This window comes from Myotis brandtii, unplaced genomic scaffold, assembly GCF_000412655.1.
Source record: "Myotis brandtii unplaced genomic scaffold, ASM41265v1 scaffold409, whole genome shotgun sequence".
Lineage (NCBI taxonomy): Eukaryota > Metazoa > Chordata > Mammalia > Chiroptera > Vespertilionidae > Myotis > Myotis brandtii.
The window spans coordinates 741,923-759,929 of record NW_005365723.1 but is presented as its reverse complement, the minus strand read 5'-3'; the positions used below and the strand labels follow the sequence as shown (position 1 = coordinate 759,929).

At 50.9% G+C, this 18,007-nt stretch overlaps 1 protein-coding gene across 1 annotated transcript in view; it reads right to left on the bottom strand.

Annotated features, from left to right (window-relative positions):
• AGBL1 (ATP/GTP binding protein-like 1) overlaps nt 1-18,007 on the bottom strand; it is a 143,011-nt gene that overhangs the window by 41,918 nt on the left and 83,086 nt on the right. The window contains exons 11-18 of the mRNA XM_014545428.1: nt 15,867-15,983; nt 13,596-13,772; nt 12,816-13,384; nt 12,211-12,294; nt 11,896-11,976; nt 10,367-10,515; nt 9,394-9,481; nt 5,982-6,126 (exon numbers count right to left, since the gene is read on the bottom strand). Coding sequence (XP_014400914.1) covers nt 5,982-6,126; nt 9,394-9,481; nt 10,367-10,515; nt 11,896-11,976; nt 12,211-12,294; nt 12,816-13,384; nt 13,596-13,772; nt 15,867-15,983 — 1,410 coding nt within the window. The remainder of the gene's footprint in view (nt 1-5,981; nt 6,127-9,393; nt 9,482-10,366; nt 10,516-11,895; nt 11,977-12,210; nt 12,295-12,815; nt 13,385-13,595; nt 13,773-15,866; nt 15,984-18,007) is intronic.

The window sequence follows — 18,007 nt, the reverse complement described above, 5'->3', positions numbered from 1 at the left end:
ATATATTTTTTATAAAAAATTTAGAAGAAAAAAGCAAAAACGGGAATGAGGTCAAGGCAATTATGGACCCCCCCCCCGCGCCTCCACACACACACACACACACACACACACACACACAGAAAAGTCCACCTCTCCAAGAAAGGAAAGATATCTGGCCGAGGACTTCGCGGCAGCCTCACCGATGCCCCTCCACAGGAGGTCCCTGGCCTCCTTCTTTATCAGCTACTCCCTGCAAACTTCCATCAAAGACTGTACTTGACCTCAGCGGGCGACCCTACCGGTAAAGTGAGAAGCAGCCCGCACTTGGAAATCGTTTCTTATTGTGCTCCTGCCATTGGCTGTGCTCACCGTCCCCCTCACTCAGAAGAAAGCCTCCCCTAAGGAGGCGCCGGCCTATTTTATTCTGTGGACTGCCCAGTGCTCGCTGTCCCTTGAATATGCCCATCAGGGGGTCAATCCCGGAAGAGCAAACGACACCTTTCAACTAAACAAAAGCGACCGAACAGGCTGTGGGCAGGTTCTGCCTGAGGAGCGTCCTCAAACTGCCCACCAGCCAACATCACTCCCCTAGGTCAGTGGTCGGCAAAGGCATTAGTCAACAGAGCCAAATATCAACAGTACGATTGAAATTTCTTTTGAGAGCCACATTTTTTAAACTTAAACTATATAGGTAGGTACATTGTTATTAACTTCATTAGGGTGTTCCTAAGGCTTAGGAAGAGCCACACTCAAGGGGCCAAAGAGCCGCGTGTGGCTCGCGAGCCGCAGTTTGCCGACCACGGCCCTATGTTCACGGGACTCGCTTTCAGACTAGAGAGAAATAATTAGTCTCCGGGTGTCTACTCACAGATCCGCCGGTTAGAAAGAAACGATGATTTTCATCGGCTTTTCCCATGGAAAATAAATGAAGTTATATCGCTGATGATTGGGAAAAGAGAGTAAAGAAAAAATAATGACCATCAGCCACCCTAAGACAACCGTCACTGGCCGGTGTAGCTATTTCTTTGGGGTGCTTTCGTTGGATTTTTTTTTTTTTTGCATAATTTTAGTTTCATTATAAATTACGGAATGGGTATCTTCCAATCAGGGCAACGTAGAAAATAATCACACGCCATCATATAAAAAGAGAATAGCCCGGCCTGCGTGGCTCAGTGATCGCGCGTTGATCTGTGAACCAAGAGGTCATGGTTCGATTCCTGGTCAGGGCACATGCCAGGGTTGCGGGCTCGATCCCCAGCAGGAGGCAGCTGATCCATGATTCTCTCTCATCACTGATGCTTCTATCTCTCTCTTCCTCTCCCTTCCTCTCTCTGAAATCAATAAAAAACACATTTTTTTAAAAAAAAGAGAGAGAGAGAATATATGGCAGCGGTTCTCAACCTGTGGGTCGCGACCCCTTTGGGGGTCGAACGACCCTTTCACAGGGATCACCAAAGACCATCGGAAAACACATATATAATTACATATTGTTTTGGTGATGAATCACTATGCTTTAATTATGTTCCATTTGTAACAATGAAATTGGGGGTCACCACAACATGAGGAGCTGTATGAAAGGGTCGCGGCATTAGGAAGGTTGAGAACCACTGATATGTGGTCTAATGGTCACGGTCTACCCTTGGCGAACACTTTCCATGTATCAAGTTATTTCATCATCTTAACAACCCACATAGTAACTGCTTTTATAGTTCCCATTTTACAGATGAGAAAACTGAGGCACCGAGTGGTTAAACAGCTTGCCTGTGGCTGCACGGCAAAAAAAAAAAACCCACTTCTTTCTTTGTGCTCAAGACCCTGGAATTCGGGGCCGTTGGGGCCAATGACGTCACCCTTCACGCACCTCTGGGCCCCTTCAGAACGGCCTCTCACGCACCCCTCCTCAGCGCCTGGACCCTTGGCTGGTGCCTGTCCTTCGTCCTGGCCCCTCCAAGGACGAGTCTCTGTCTATTGATCCCCTGACAGCACTGATTGATGACTTGCTCGTCGCCTCTTTGTTCTACGACATGGAAGTCCATTTCTCCCGTCTGACACCGTGTTGAACTCTTTATTTCACTCTGAGCCCTTTACTAGCGCGTGTGCGGATGGCATTCTGATTCCGTCTTCTCTCTCCTTTTCCCTCTCCCTCCCTCCCTCTCCTTCCCCGCGTACACTAGCGTAAGCTCAATTCATCTCTAAGGGTAATTAATGGCAGGAGCCTCGACCATGGTAGAGCTGTATGTCTGGTGAAAAAAAAAACGTACCCTACCCTTTAAGAGCCTGAGGCTCTTCCAACGTGTAGATCCCACTTGGGATCACTTTTCTTGTCTCTTGCCAACTCCTACTGTTATAAGTGCTCTGTGAGATCACACTTTCTTAGCCTCCAAAATGCCCATCAGAAACTTTCAGGGTCCTATTTTCTTTAAATAAATGAATAATAATAATAAATATATATATATATTTCGGAGAGGAAGGGAGAAGGAGAGAGAGAAAGAAACATCAATGATGAGAATCATCATTGATCAGCTGCCTCCTGCACGCCCCCTCCTGGGGATCGAGCCTGCAACTGGCACGTGCCCTGACCAGGAATCTAACCGTGACCTCCTGGTTCCTAGGTTGACGCTCAACCACCGAGCCACGCTGGCCGGGCTGTGGTCTTATGTTCAAATAATACCTCTGGCTTCCCATGGGTAATCCATAACATAATCCAAACACTTTAACAAGTTTTGCTAACAACGCTTTAAACAATCATTGCAATTATTGACGGCTTGATATGGATGACTACAATAGAACTCCTTTTGCTTGCTTCATAATTATAACAATATTGTATTTCTTTCTTTTCGCTTTAATACTCTAATTTGGATAATTATCCAACAGAGCTCCTGGCAACCATCTGGAAGATTTCAGAGAGGAAGGGAGAGGGGGAGAGAGAGAGAGAAACATCAATGAGGAGAGAGAATCATGGGTCGGCTGCCTCCTGCACGCCCCACACTGGGGATTGAGCCCGAAACCCGGGCATGTGCCCTGACCGGGAATCGAACCGTGACCTCCTGGTTCATAGGCCAATGCTCAACCACTGTGTCTCTCACATCAGTGTTTCTCTCTCTCTCCTCCTCCCTCCCTTCTACTCTGTCTGAAAATCAATGGGAAAAATATCCTCAGGTGAGGATTAAAAAAAAAAAATGCCAGGGTTCAGGAACTCAACCATCAGAGATTATAAAACCCTACAACTCGATGACTACATCACCTATCAAAGTGGACTGCGTGCCGAGCCTGTGTGGTTCAGGGGTTGAGCGTGACCTATGAACCAGGAGGTCACGGTTCGATTCCCGGTCAGGGCACAAGCCCGGGTTGCGGGCTCGATCCCCAGTGTGGGGCGTGCAGGAGGCAGCCGATCCATGACTCTCTCTCCTCATTGATGTTTCTCTCTCTCTCTCCCTCTCCCTTCCTCTCCGAAATCAAAAAAAAGTATGTGTTTTTTTAAAGTGGCCTGCATTGCAGTGGCTCAGGACTGTACCGGTCTGGCCCCGCCCAGACATCCTAAACTTCTCCTACATGTAAGGACACAGCGACAGACGTCAAAGACCCAGGCTGGACCCCCTGCTCGGCCACTCGCTGGATGTGATTCCTCGGCCTCCCTTTCTGCATCTATAAATGACGGGCGTGAGTGCCACAACTCCCCAGACCCCTTTGCATTCTAACGTGTGACGCCAGCGGCCACTGAGAATCTCGCAGCGGCCAAGGCAGTCTAACCAGTGAGCAGAACGGCGTCGAAGGCAAACACGGGCACTGCAGGAGTCTCGGCCCCGGGGACACCTGGGCGCGCAGGTCCCCGGTGAGACGGGAAGAAAGGCCGGGGAGGGGGCGTTTGACGGCTGCCTCTCTCCGGGCCCGACGGGCAACAAGCATGTTTTAGAACAAACACGGCTCGTTTCCAGCCTCGCTCGGGGTGTGCGTGTCTTGGATGAGCGTCTTGAGCTCCTACGGGGGATCCACAGATAATACTAGCTGTGTATCTCGCAATCTGGGAAACAGCAAAAATCTCTCTCCAGGCAGCAGGGCAGATGGGAGAAGGGCGGGCCGGCTTCCCCGAAGCAGCGAGCCACGTGGCTCCAGCTGAGCCTTTCTCGGTGGAGAGAAGAAAAAAAAAATCCCCATTTATACGCGAGCATCTTTGCCGGTGGAAGGCAAAGATGTTCTCGGTTACTATCTTCTCTATCTCCTAGGCGCAGACGTGGCGCGAACACACTCATCCTTCAGGCTTAGCGATACCTGCGCTCACAGATGCACATGTTATTATAAATATGCTAATAACGCTTTGCATGAACACAGAGGATGAACGTGCTCTGCGGAGATGCGTTCGCTCGTTAATCCTCAGGGTGCCCGGGAGATCGCTAGGGGCGAGGGACGGGGTGCCAGCTTTCTCAGATGCCAGGCGACCGCAGGGTGTACGCAGTTTGCTCAAGTCTGTCCGGTGGACCGTCTGCAGGGCCTGAGAGGATGCAGGATGCTAACTAACCTCAGGTCTGGACTGGCCCACACCGCACCCCTCTCATAAACACAGCAGAGCCCGGATGGTGTGCCTCAGTGGGTTGAGCATCGTCCCATGCACCATGGAGGTTGCCGGTTCGATTCCCGGTTGGGGCACAGGCCCGGGTTGCAGGCTCCATCCCCAGTAGGGGGCGTGCAGGAGGCGGCCGACATATCTTTCTCTAACACCGATGTTTCTATCGTCTCTCCCTCTTTCTAAAACATCGATAAAAACGTATTTATAAGACACAAACATCAGAGACCTCACTGCAGTCATTCGGCATTTCGTTCACCTCCTCGTCTTCTCCGCCCTGATCCTTCTAACGCCGGCACCCGCGGCCGTGGGAACCCCCGGGAAAGCTACGAGGCTGCTGTCAGAGACTCAGGGGGTTCCCAAGCTTTATCTTCCTGCTTCCCCTCCTCTCCAAAGTCCACAGGCTGCCAATCTGCATCCCAGCTCACCGCACGCTTCCACCCCATTTCAACTCCATCACCTCACTCCAGTCTCACCACGTCACTTTTTTTTTACAAAAAAAAAATATGTTTTTATTGATTTCAGAGAGGAAACAAGAGGGAGGAAAAGAGAAGCATCAATGATGAAAGAGAATCATGGATCGGCTGCCTCTTGCACGCCCCACACTGGGGACCGAGCCCACAACCCGGGCATGTGCGCTGATGGGGAATTGAACCAAGACCTTCTGGTTCATAGGCCGATGCTCAACCACTGAGCCACGCCAAATGAGGTTAGCACCTTGTATTTTAACTTGAGGTCTTCTGAGAACTAAGCCCCTAGTCCAGCCGTGGGCAAACTATGGCCCGCGGGACACTGTACCCTTTTATGTAATGATGTTTACTTTGAATTTATATTAGTTCACACAAACACTCCATCCATGCTTTTGTTCCAGCCCTCCGGTCCAGTTTAAGAACCCATTGTGGCCCTCGAGTCAAAAAGTTTGCCCACCCCTGCCCTAGACAGTGGTCAGCAAACTGCGGCTCGGCAAAGCGCAGTTCACGAGCCATATGCGGCTCTTTGGCCCCCTGAGTGTGGCTCTTCCACAAAACACCAGCTCTTCCACAAAATACCGACTTCTGCGCATGGACCACGAAGTTTCAATCGCACTGTACGTGCGCGCCCGCACGTGGTATTTTGTGGAAGAGCCACGCTCAAGGAGCCAAAGAGCCGCATGTGGCTCGCGAGCCGCGGTTTGCCGACCACGGCCCTAGGGCACACGGCACCTCCTACACGCAACCTGGCATTGAGCAGCTCAGCATGTCACTCAGGCTGTCAGAATGTCGCTGGCCACGCCCTCAGCCTCCTGCTCTGTCCAAGAGATGGGACCCAAGTACTAGTAAAGCCACTAAGTCAGTGACCACAAACCCTGGCTGCCTGGGGTCCGGGGGCGCCTGAATGTTTCCGGGACCACCTCAGAGAGCCCCCTCGGTCCCGCGGGGTCATGCCGTAAAGAGGACGTTACCATGAGGGCCGTGTAGGTGTAGGGATAGTGGTAGGCCAGGTAGCAGACGTCGCCATGGTGCGGGAAGGTGACGGAGAAGGTGAGGGTGTAATAGCACTTCCTGGACGTGCCCCCGGTGACAGCCATGCTCTCGCGATAGTGATTTCTAAAAGAGAAAGGAGAAGAGAGGAGGGTGAGGGAGGCGGGAGGGAAACAGGCATTCGGGGTTCTAGGCCGCCAATATGGCCACTCGAACGCTGAGAGATGGCACAACTGAGCCATCAGCAATGTCTAGGCTGGTCCGTCGGGCCGAGGTGGCTCAGTGGTTGAGCGTCGACCTGCGAACCAAGAGGTCAGAGTTCGATTCCTGATCAGGGCGCATGCCCGGGTTGCGGGCTCAATCCCCAGTAGGGGGTGTGCAGGAGGCAGATGATCCATGATTCTCTCTCATCATTGATGTTTCTCTCTCTCTCTCCCCTCCCTTCCTCTCTGAAATCAATAAAAATATATTGAGGGGGAAAAAAGTCTAGGCTGGTCTGTCTGTCTCCTCATGGTGGCGTACATGTCATGGGACTTTTTCTGATGTGTCTGAAAATGAGTCTATAGAGTCCCTGAGACAAAAGACGTGAGTAATTCGGGTTACTTGGGGTTCTACTGCCGACATCCACTTTTTTTTTTTACCCAAATTTGGGGGTTCCCAGCCTCTGCCTCTCCCCAGATCACCCAGAATGCAGTTCTTCTCCTCCCTCCCACCTGCCCCGGGGGGCTCATGAGCAATCACTACTCTGTATGGCAGCGGTTCTCAACCTGTGGGCCGCGACCCCTTTGGCGGTCGAACGACCCTTTCACAGGGGTCGCCTAAGACCATCCTGCATATCAGATATTTACATGACGATTCATCACAGGAGCAACATGACAGTGATGAAGTAGCCACGAAAATAATGTTATGGTTGGGGGTCACCACATGAGGAACGGTATTTAAAGGGCCAGAAGGTTGAGAACCACTGCGAGTGTATCGAGTTCCAACTCGAAACGTAACAAGGGCATCTGATCACTGCAACAGCCCATCATGCAGATGCAGAAACAAAGGCTCGGAACACTCGACCTGCCGGAGGCCGAGAAGCCAGCCCGCGGTCCGTGCAGGACTCGAACCCAGATCTGCCTGTCTGCCAGGACTCTGTTCCCTCCTCTCCACACCGCCTTCCTCCCAAAGGGACACACATCTGTCACCCCCCAACGCGGCCCGGCTTCTCCTAGCTCGAGACCACACGGTTTCCTCTGTCAAGGATGAAGAAGCGATTTGGAGATTTCAGAGAACGGCATCCAAGTCCACGGCCCCCAGAAGTACGTTTCCAAACAACAGGCTGCACCGTCACGCAAAACGCGCCCAGACGCCCATGAGGAGGTGACCGTCTTCCAAGTCCTACACCAGGTAGAGTAGAGGCAGGGGTGAAGCAAAGAAGCCTTCCACAGCGCATCAACCCCAAGACAACGCTGCGTAAAAAGGGAGAGATGGACTATGCACCCCCAGGCATCCTCTGCTAGGGAGAGCTGTTCTGTTTGGTGGTTGAATGGCGATACACACACGGACCCTGGGCTTTGATCGCATTCCTGGGACTATGTTAACATAAGGTGCTGAATCGAGGTAAAACAAAGGACGCTGTGAAGTAGCAACCTTATCCATTCATCTCCGTGGCATTCACGGCTGGGAAATGAAAAATGGATTACATTATGCATTGATGGCTTCCATGTCAGCCCTCTGTTCCTCTTTGATCACAGAACAATGGTCTTGTTAATGAGCCTAAAAGCTATTAACAGTAACGTTGGCTTTCTCGGGGCTTAGGCCAAAGTGAATTTTTTTTTAAATATAACTATCAATGATGAGAGAGAATCATTGATTGACTGCCTCCTGCACGCCCCCCACTGGGGATCGAGCCCGCAACCCGGGCATGTGCCCTTGACCGGAATCGAACCTGGGACCCTTCAGTCCGCAGGCCGATGCTCTATCCACGGAGCCAAACCGGCCAGGGCCCAAGGTGAATTTTGGATGTGTGGCTTCTTCCCTCCCCTGTTGGCAGACTTTTTTAAAAGTATATTTTTATTGATTTCAAAGAGGAAGGGAGAGAGAGAGAGAGAGAGAGAGAGAGAAAGAGAGAGAGAGAGAGAGAGAGGTATCAAGGATGAAAGAGAATCACTAATTGGCTGCCTCCTGCGTACTCCCTACTGGGAATCAAGCCGGCAACCCAGGCATGTGCCCTGACCGGGATTCGAACCGTGACCTACCAGTTCATAGGTTGGTGCTCAACCACTGAGTCACACCAGTCAAGCTGACTATAGTTTTTAAGGGGCCTCTTGTAATCCGAGAAAAAGATAAGACTTAATTTATCCAAGAAAATAAGTACTAGCCTACCATTTTTATTAAAAAAAAAAAACAACACTAGCAATGAGCTGATAATTATTTATTTTCTACCTGTTCCAACAACTGCTATCCCTTTTTTCCATGTGAATTGGTATTTTATTTCCCCCTCCCAGATGCACACATAAGCAACTGATGGGTCTGGGATTCTTTTATCGAGAGCTATGGATAATATCAGTTTCATGACAATTTAACAGGAGACATCATTGAAAGTGGTTAGCAGTCAAGGGTTGAAGATGAATTTTGAAGGCCCTTTCTCTTTTATTTAAAAATAAAATCATCTGACTTTGTGTCTTTGTCACACATTCACTCTCATCCACTTTGCAAAACTGAAGGACAGGATGAACAAGAATAGACCAGAAAGACAAGTATCACCCGATCTCACCCATATGTGGAATCTAAAGAACAAAATAAGCTGATGAACGAAACAGATCCAGAGACACAGAAGCGTGGAACACAGGCTGACGAATCTCAGAGGGAAGGCGGGGGTGTGTGGGTGAGAAGAGGTCAGCCAAAGAATGTGTGTGCATATATGCATAACCCCGGGACACAGACAACAGTATGGAGAAGGCCTGAGACGGGGGGGACAAAAGGGGGACATCTGTAATTCTTTCAATAATAAAGATTTTTTTGATTTTTTTTTTTACAAAAGAATAGGCCAGAATTTCTCAGGCTTTTTTGCTCACGAAAAACCAACAGGAAAGAGGAAAAGAATGACAGCTTGACGCACTAATCACAGGTGGAGTCGGTACAACTTCAATAGCCAACCAGGTCTCCAGGTGCTAATGTGCCTGCAAACAGACAGACCACCTTCAGCAAATCAAAAGCTACTGCTTCCGATCTCCTGCAGGCACCATTTCACATGCTTCTGAAGGGCGGGTCAATTGCCACAGGGACAGGGACAAGTACGGCAGACAAGCACCTATGGCTGAGGTGTGTAAGAGCAACATGGAAAAGCAGGAAATGGAGAGAGAAAGAAAGAGCGGAGAAAAGAAACTAACAAATATCCGGACTCACTTGTAATAGCAGATTTCATAGCCCGTCCGCTTCCAGGTGGGTCTCCCGAGAAGGGCCTCCTTCACAGAATACATGGTGGGCTGCATCCCTACACAGAATAGAGGCCGGGTTAGTCCTCGGGGGCGAGAGAGCTGTAGCTGGCTGTCTGGTGGCCCTCAAGGATACCCAGGTCTGAATTCTGCAACCTGTGAATGTCACCTTCCACCACAAGAGAGGCTTTGCAGACATGATTAAAGGCTCTTGAGCCCAGCAGGCGTGGCTCAGTGGTTGAGCGTCGACCTATAGACTAGCAGTTCACAGCTCCATTCCCGGTCAGGGAACACGCTTAGGTTGTGGGCTCGATCCCCAGTGTGGGGCGTGCAGGAGGCAGCTGGTCCATGATTCTCTATCATCATTGACATTTCTATCTTTCTCTCCCTCTCCCTTCCTCTCTGAAATCAATAAAAAAATTTTTTTTAAAAATTAAAAAAGTTCAAGGCAGGGCAGGGGAGACAGGAAATAGAGGAGTACCATGCGTGGTATGAACATCCCACAGCAGACTTTGGCTTTCCCTGCCATAGGAGCAGTTTGCCACGCACTGGCCACCGTCTTGCCACACTTCAGCCCTGGCCGGTTTGGCTCAGTGGCTAGAGCATCAACCTGTGGACTGAAGGATCCTGGGTTCAATTCCGGTCAAGGGCATGTACCTCCGTTGCAGGTTCCTCCCGGCCCTGGTGCGGGGCAGGCGGGAGGCCACCAATAGATATGTCTCTCTCACATCGATGTTTCCCTCTGCCTCTCCCTCTCCCTTCAACTCTCTCCAAAAGTTAGTGGAAAAAATATCCTCGGGTGAGGATTGAAAAATAAAAATATGTGTCAACTCAACTTCAAATGCTTCGGGAACCCAGCGGGACTCTGGTAAGGATCCAAACGCTCTCAAGATGACATCATCCCTGTGTTACCCAGAAAGCCCCCGGCCCCCACCAGCTCCTACCGTAGTTAAACTGGCTGTTGGGCTTCTCGTAGTTGATGATGTTGAAGCGGTACGGGGTGGCGGCCCTCATGCCGCGCACCCTGAAGTTGAACCACTGCTGGTACTGGGTGCAGTTGATATCAGTGTTGATCAGCAAGTCGTACTCAAACCTGCCGAGGCGGGAGCAAGGGCGGAGGGTTAGACGTCTGTAAGGGAACCTCCCACACTCCCACACTGAGGATCGGCACCTCTCGGGTTCCCGCGGGCAGATCGAAGACCCGGGGTGGATGGCGGGTGAGTGACACTTAGCAGCCGCATCTCACAATATCAGACTCGGGCTGTGGACATGCCCGGCCGGAGGGGCACAGGGTCTTGGTATCAGAAGCGTCTGTTACACGTCCAGGGATTAAACCGCAATCAAGTGTCTAGCGAGCTGGAAAAATGCAAGTGCGCTACGGGCGCGGAGAAATGTTAATCCTGTCTGGTTGGAGAGCCTGTGACTATTTAAAGCGAGACATTGCCTGGGAGCCTCAGTCTCTTCACATGGAAAATGAAAATAGCATCCCAACTTCCAGTGCTGTTCGTAAAGATTAATTAATATGGTGTTTGGCCCAGTTGAGGTGGCTCAGTGGTTAAGCACTGACCTAGGAACCAACCAGGAGGTTACGGTTCGATTCCCGGTCAGGGCACAAGCCCGGGTTGCAGGCTCGATCCCCAGTAGGGGGCGTGCAGGAGGCAGCCGGTCAATGATTCTCTCTCATCATGGATGTTTCTATCTCTCTCTCTCCCTCTCCCTTCCTCTCTGAAATCAATAAAAATATTTTTTTCAAAAAAAGAACTGACTCTTGGAATTCACTTGTGGTGGATGCCAATTTGCATGGTGTAAACACCACCACCACGGCTGATGGCAAGCTGCCAATCAGTGGGAGGTCACTAAGAGCAGAGGGAAGAGATGGTCATACCTGCTCTCTTGAGCTGCCCAGGGCCACCTCGTTGCAGCTTTCTTTTATTTATTTTATTTTATCTTTTTTGGTTAATCCTCACCAGAAAATTTTTATTTTTTTCCATTGATGTTTTTAGAGAGAATGGAAGGGACGAGAGAGGAGAAGAGAAACAGAGAGAAGCATCGATGTGAAAGAGACACATCGACTGGTTGCCTCCCACACGTGTCCCAACCAGGGCAGGGGATTGAGCCTACAACCAAGGTACGTGCCCTTGCCTGGGAATTGAACCCGAGATCCTTCGGGCCCCTGGCCAGCGCTCTAACCACTGAGTTAATCCTCACCAGAAAATTTTTATTTTTTTCCATTGATGTTTTTAGAGAGAATGGAAGGGAGGAGAGAGGAGATAAAGAGAGAGAAGCATCGATGTGAAAGAGACACATCGACTGGTTGCCTCCCACGCGTGTCCCGACCAGGGCAGGGGATTGAGCCTGCAACCAAGGCACGTGCCCTTGCCTGGGAATCGAACCCGAGACCCTTCGGGCCGCTGGCCAGCGCTCTAACCACTGAACACACCAGTCAGGGCCCATGGCCGCTTCCTTTACTTACTCACGCACTTGGATGGCTTTGCGCAGGTTTCCGGACTCGAACTTGGAGGAGAACCACAGGCAGTTGGGAGCCGTGCCTTGCCTGTAAGGAAGGAGGGAATGTGGGCACGGGCATTACTGCTGCGCTTGGGTACGGAGTGACATGTCTGAGAGGTGAGCTCTCTCTTCTAGACTTTGAAGGCACATGCTCGCCCTGCTGAGGGTAGGAGCAGGGAGGCCTCGCGAACAGGAAGCACGCTCCTGTCTCATGGCGCTGACAGAATTCTCCATGCTGCACCCACCTCCCTCCCTTCCACGGACGGTCCTGTCCACCTACCAAGGCTCGTCTAAACTGAAGACGACTTTGTCTATCATGTCGCTGGGCTGAAGGAGCCTCCGGATATCCTCGAATATCTTGACCCTGCAAAGGAAAATTAGAAACGCTTTAAAGGTTGACCCTCACTCCTTACCCCACTCCTCCAATGATCCTCTTGGGCGTCATCAGAAACATAGGAAAGCTGCCCGGCGGGTGTGGCTCGGTGGTTGAGCATTGACTCAGGAACCAGAAGGTCGCTGGTTCGATTCCAGGTCAGGGCCCATACCCAGGTGTGGGCTCAATCCCCAGTAGGGGGCACCCTTTTGTTAATCATAGGGAAAAAAAAAACATATATGTGGCCCAGCCAGTGTGCTCAATGGTTTAGCACCTACCTATGAACCAGAAGGTCATAGTTCAATTCCCAGTCAGGGCATATGCTTGGGTTGCGGCCTCCATCCCTAGTAGGGGACGTGCAGGAGGCAGCCGATCAATGATTCTCTCTCATCATTGATGTTTCTATCTGTCTCTCCCTCTCCCTTCCTCTCTGATATCAATAAAAATATATCTTTTAAACAAAAAAGAAAAGAAGAGAAAAAACATAGCTCCTGAGTCGGGACCACCCTCACCTTTGGATCCCACGCTTGCGTTCCAGCAGGGGCTCCGGGGAGTGCGATGGGCAGTGGCCCCAAAGGTCAGGGAACGCCGGCGTCTTGAAGTCAGCCACGGACTTGGAGCCTCTGGCTTTGGCCAGATAGACAAAGGGGTCGTGGAAGGGGACATGCTGGGGGTGTGTTTGCAGAAGCTCATGGATCCTGTCCGCAGTGCGCCCAGGGGGAGTGGAGCTGGGAAGGGAGGCGCCTGTCCTTGCGCAGGAGGTCATGTCCATGTCCCAAGCATCCTCTTGGAGGAGAGTCTCAAGGTCAAGGACTTCCTTTCCGGAAGGATCCACCCCAAGCCCGTTGGGCTGGGCGTGTGGGTGCGGGTTCGTTCCAGGTCCGTTTTTGGAAACGGGGTGCACGGGGGACCTCCCCATCTTGGCCTTGCTCAGGAGGGACGTCTCGGGGGCAGCTTCCCTCTCCCGTCCCCGGGAGCTCTGGTCCTCATCCAGGCGACGCTGCTTCACGGAGGCGGCGGTTGGAATGTGGAGGTGGTTGGCGTCAGGGTGGGCGTCATCTCCGGGTGTGGGCTCCAGGTCCTTCGGGGGTAAAGCAGACGAGAACGTGTCAGTGTTTCCTCCCAGGGAGACAAGACGACCCCTCCCTGTCCTCACTCTCTGGGCACAGAGCTCAGCGTAAACCCTATGGATCAAGGAGCTTTCTCCAAGGCCCGCCACAGAAAGATTACTTTTCAAGAGTCAAAGACATGGCCCTGGCCGGTCTGGCTCAGTGGATAGAGCATCGGCCTGCAGGCTGAAGGGTCCCGGTTCCCTTGCTCAGGAGGGACGTCTCGGGGGCAGCTTCCCTCTCCCGTCCCCGGGAGCTCTGGTCCTCATCCAGGCGACGCTGCTTCACGGAGGCGGCGGTTGGAATGTGGAGGTGGTTGGCGTCAGGGTGGGCGTCATCTCCGGGTGTGGGCTCCAGGTCCTTCGGGGGTAAAGCAGACGAGAACGTGTCAGTGTTTCCTCCCAGGGAGACAAGACGACCCCTCCCTGTCCTCACTCTCTGGGCACAGAGCTCAGCGTAAACCCTATGGATCAAGGAGCTTTCTCCAAGGCCCGCCACAGAAAGATTACTTTTCAAGAGTCAAAGACATGGCCCTGGCCGGTCTGGCTCAGTGGATAGAGCATCGGCCTGCAGGCTGAAGGGTCCCGGTTCAATTCCCCTCAAGGGCGTGTACCTCGGTTGCAGGCTCGATCCCCGGCCTTGGTTGGCGCTCTTGTAGGAGGCAGCTGATGGATGTGTCCCTCTCACATCAATGTTTCGCTCTCTGTCTCTCCCCCTCCCTCCCCTCCACTCTCTCTAAAAATCAATGGGAAAATATCCAAAAGGTGAGAATTAAAGAGAGAGAGAGAGAGAGAGATTCAAACAAATGGCAGAATCAAAGAAACTCTCGTTTGCAGGGGCTTTGGGTGGGGCTAGTATCATCCTAAGGACAGGGATGCCTCTCCCACACCCCCAATACGTTCGTCCGTCTGGTTAAAGAACCTCACTTTTAGGGTCTTCCCAGCACCCCAAGGAAGTGCCTTTTTTTATAAATATATTTTATTGATTTTTTACAGAGAGGAAGGGAGAGGGATAGAGAGTTAGAAACATCGATGAGAGAGAAACATCGATCAGCTGCCTCCTGCCCCAGGTGACAGAAGGAAGATAGATCAATCTTGGGACACTCTTAGATCACATGTCTAGACACCTTCAAAGTGCAAGATTCTATAAATTAGAGAACTTGAATTTGAAGTTCTTTTTCATTATCAGTAGCCTAATGATTTTAGAATTAAGTTGACTCCAGAAATTCCAAAGTTTCTAAAGACTTGATAGGATAAGGCAATTTGTGCTGAGAACACCATTGATTAAGAAAGCTCTTACAGCCCTAACCGGTTTGGCTCAGTGGATAGAGCGTCGGCCTGCGGACTGAAGGGTCCCAGGTTCGATTCCGGTCAAGGGCATGTACCTGGGTTGCGGGCACATCCCTGGCAGGGAGTCTGCAGGAAGCAGCTGATTGATGATGTTTCTCTCTCATCGATGTTTCTAACTCTCTATCCCTCTCCCTTCCTCTCTGTAAAAAAAAATCAATAAAACATATTTTTAAAAAAAGACCAAAAGGCAGGTCTGAACTACTGTTCACACTTGGGTTTGAACCATGAACTACTGTTGGCAGCAACAGCCCCTGGATTCAATCACCAGACGTGAAGCTCGCAATTTGCTTCTACCGACAAGCAGCCCTGGCATCCGGCTGGGCCCCTTCCTTCGGAAAGCCGCCCGGCACCCGCTCCCCCTCTGACAAGGGAACAAGGAGATCAGCCGGAATCGAACCGTGACCTCATGGTTCGTGGTCGACGCTCAGCCCCTGAGCCACGCCGTTCGGGCCTTTCTCACATTCTCGTTGCCCTAACTGGTTTGGCTCAATGGATAGAGCAGGTTCCATTCTGGTCAAGGGCATGTACCTTGGTTGTGGGCACATCCCCAGTAGGGGGTGTGCAGGAGGCAGCTGATCGATGTTTCTCTCTCATTGATGTTTCTAACTCTCTATCCCTCTCCCTTCCTCTCTGTAAAAAATCAATAAAACATATTTAAAAAAACAAAAAAAAAAATAGATCAAAAGTCAGGTCTGAACTACTGGTGGCAGCAACAGCCCCTGGATTCAATCGCCAGACGTGAGGCTCGCAATTTGCTTCTACCGATAAGCAGCCCTGGCATCCGGCTGGGCCCCTTCCTCCGGAAAGCTGCCCGGCACCCGCTCCCCCTCTGACAAGGGAACAAGGAGATCAGCCGGAATCGAACCGTGACCTCATGGTTCGTGGTCGACGCTCAGCCCCTGAGCCACGCCGTTCGGGCCTTTCTCACATTCTCGTTCCACCTCCTGCTTCTCTCTCAGAAGCACGTGGCTAGGGGTGAGCCATGCGGCCACTCCATCTGCAGGCCCCGGTGTGGCCCCGGGTTCTGCAGAGGCCCCATCGTGGAATCACGCATCCCTGTGGGGGGCGGGAGGGGGGGTGCGCAGAACCGCAACGTAAGTCCCACCTCAAAGCTGCAGGAGAGCTCAAGGCACATGGCCTCGTACTGGCTCAGCTCCTCTTCGGGCCGGTCAAGTCCAGGTTTGGAGCTCAGCTTGTTGACGTCTGTTTCCAAGTCATCGTCCTGCAGCGGAACATTCAAGACACGTGTCACCACCGAGAAAGCCACCCGGAGACATCGGGACAGCATGTATACGGGACCCTTCACAGCCCTGGGACATGGGGTCCTTGCCTCTGAATTACAGTGCGGGCCCACGCAAAGGACAGTTTAATGGGTTGGGTTGTTTTTTAGAAACAAAAAAGGAGCCCAGCCAGTGTGGCTCCATGGTTGAGAGTCAACCTATGAGGCAGGAGGTCACAGTTCGATTCCCAGTCAGGACACATGCCCGGGTTGTGAGCTCGATCCCCAGTAGGAGGCAGCCGATCCATGACTCTCATCAGGGATGTTTCTACCTCTCTCTCCTTTCCTCTCAGAAATCAATAAAAACATTTATTAAATATTTATATTCTTGATCCATGGGAGTCGGGGACGGGGAAGGAAAAGAAATGCAATATTCCATCCATCTTCCACAATTTTCCTCCAAACCTCAAATTAAAAGAAAAAAGACAGATCCTGTGCGGGAGACTTAGTGGTATTTTCCGATGGGTACACACCAGGCCCACACTCTGCAGCCTGGTGGTGGGGCTCCCAGCTTTATCTCTCAGGCCCTCCTGGCCTCCACCATCTCTGGGGCAGCCTCGGCCGGGGCCCAGGCTGGCACCTACGGCAACACAGCTGGGCAAGTGCTGGGAAGTGGGGTCGGAGTGAAGAGAGGCTCGGGCCGGGCCGCAGCTGGTCCTTGCCCGTCAGATACACGAGTGGCTGCCACTCTCCATTAGACGGCCAGTCCTCCGGGAGCGGGCGTGAGGGGAGGGGAAGGTGGCATTGATGGATGGCTGCGGCAGCACGGCATTATTCAAATAATGCGGCGCGGACTCTGAGTCCCGCACTGCCAGCCTACAGCAAAGAACCAATTTTCCACCGATGACTTCAGAAATGATTCTATTCATCAGTGAGACCCGGAGAACACGGGAGTGTCAATGGCAGCCTTCACCTGCGAACCTGGCTAAGAGGGGGTCCTTATAGGTCAGCTACTGTCATCAGCAAGGTGAGTGATCGCTATATAGAGAACTCGGAAAGCCTCCTTCTCTCTAAAGAGACAGGTAGGCAGGCCAATAGGTAAGAAAAAAGAAAGGGAGGCGGGGGGGTGGATAGATGGATGGATGGATGGATGGATAGATGCATGGACAGATGCATAGATAGATAGATAGATGCACTGATGATAGATAAATAGATGCATAGATAGGTAGATAGAAGTATAGATGGATGGGTGGACAGATGCATAGATAGTAGATAGATAGATAGATAGATGCACTGATGACAGGTAGATAAATAGAAGATAGATAGATAGATAGATAGATAGATAGATAGATAGATAGATAATAGATAGATGCATAGATAGGTAGATAGATAGAGGTATGGGTGGATAGATAGATAGATGCATTGGTAGATGATAGATAGATAGATAGATAGATAATAGATAGATGCATAGATAGGTAGATAGATAGAGGTATGGGTGGATAGATAGATAGATGCATTGGTAGTAGATAGATAGATAGATAGATAGATAATAGATAGATGCATAGATAGGTAGATAGATAGAGGTATGGGTGGATAGATAGATAGATGCATTGGTAGATGATAGATAGATAGATAGATAGATAAATGATAGATAGATAGAGGCATAGATGGATGGATAGATGGATAGATAGGCACATAGATAGATGCATCGATAGATGGATGGATAGATAGACAGATAGATAGATAGATAGATAATTTTTAAATCCAGGTTTTATATCCAGGAATGTCTTAAAAGGTAGCATTTACTTCTCAGTCTTATTTTGAGGATGACAAAATTAAGGAACTATCACTTGAAAGGCTTGTCCAAGTTAAAGTCTACCAACACAAACGAAGACAGAATTAATAACCCTAGACAACGTTACCATTACTATAGAGCAGTGGTTCTTTAGTCAGGGGTGATTTTGCCCCACAAGGGACATTGGGTCCTTCCTGGAGACATTTTTGGTTCATGATGGGGTGGGGAGGGA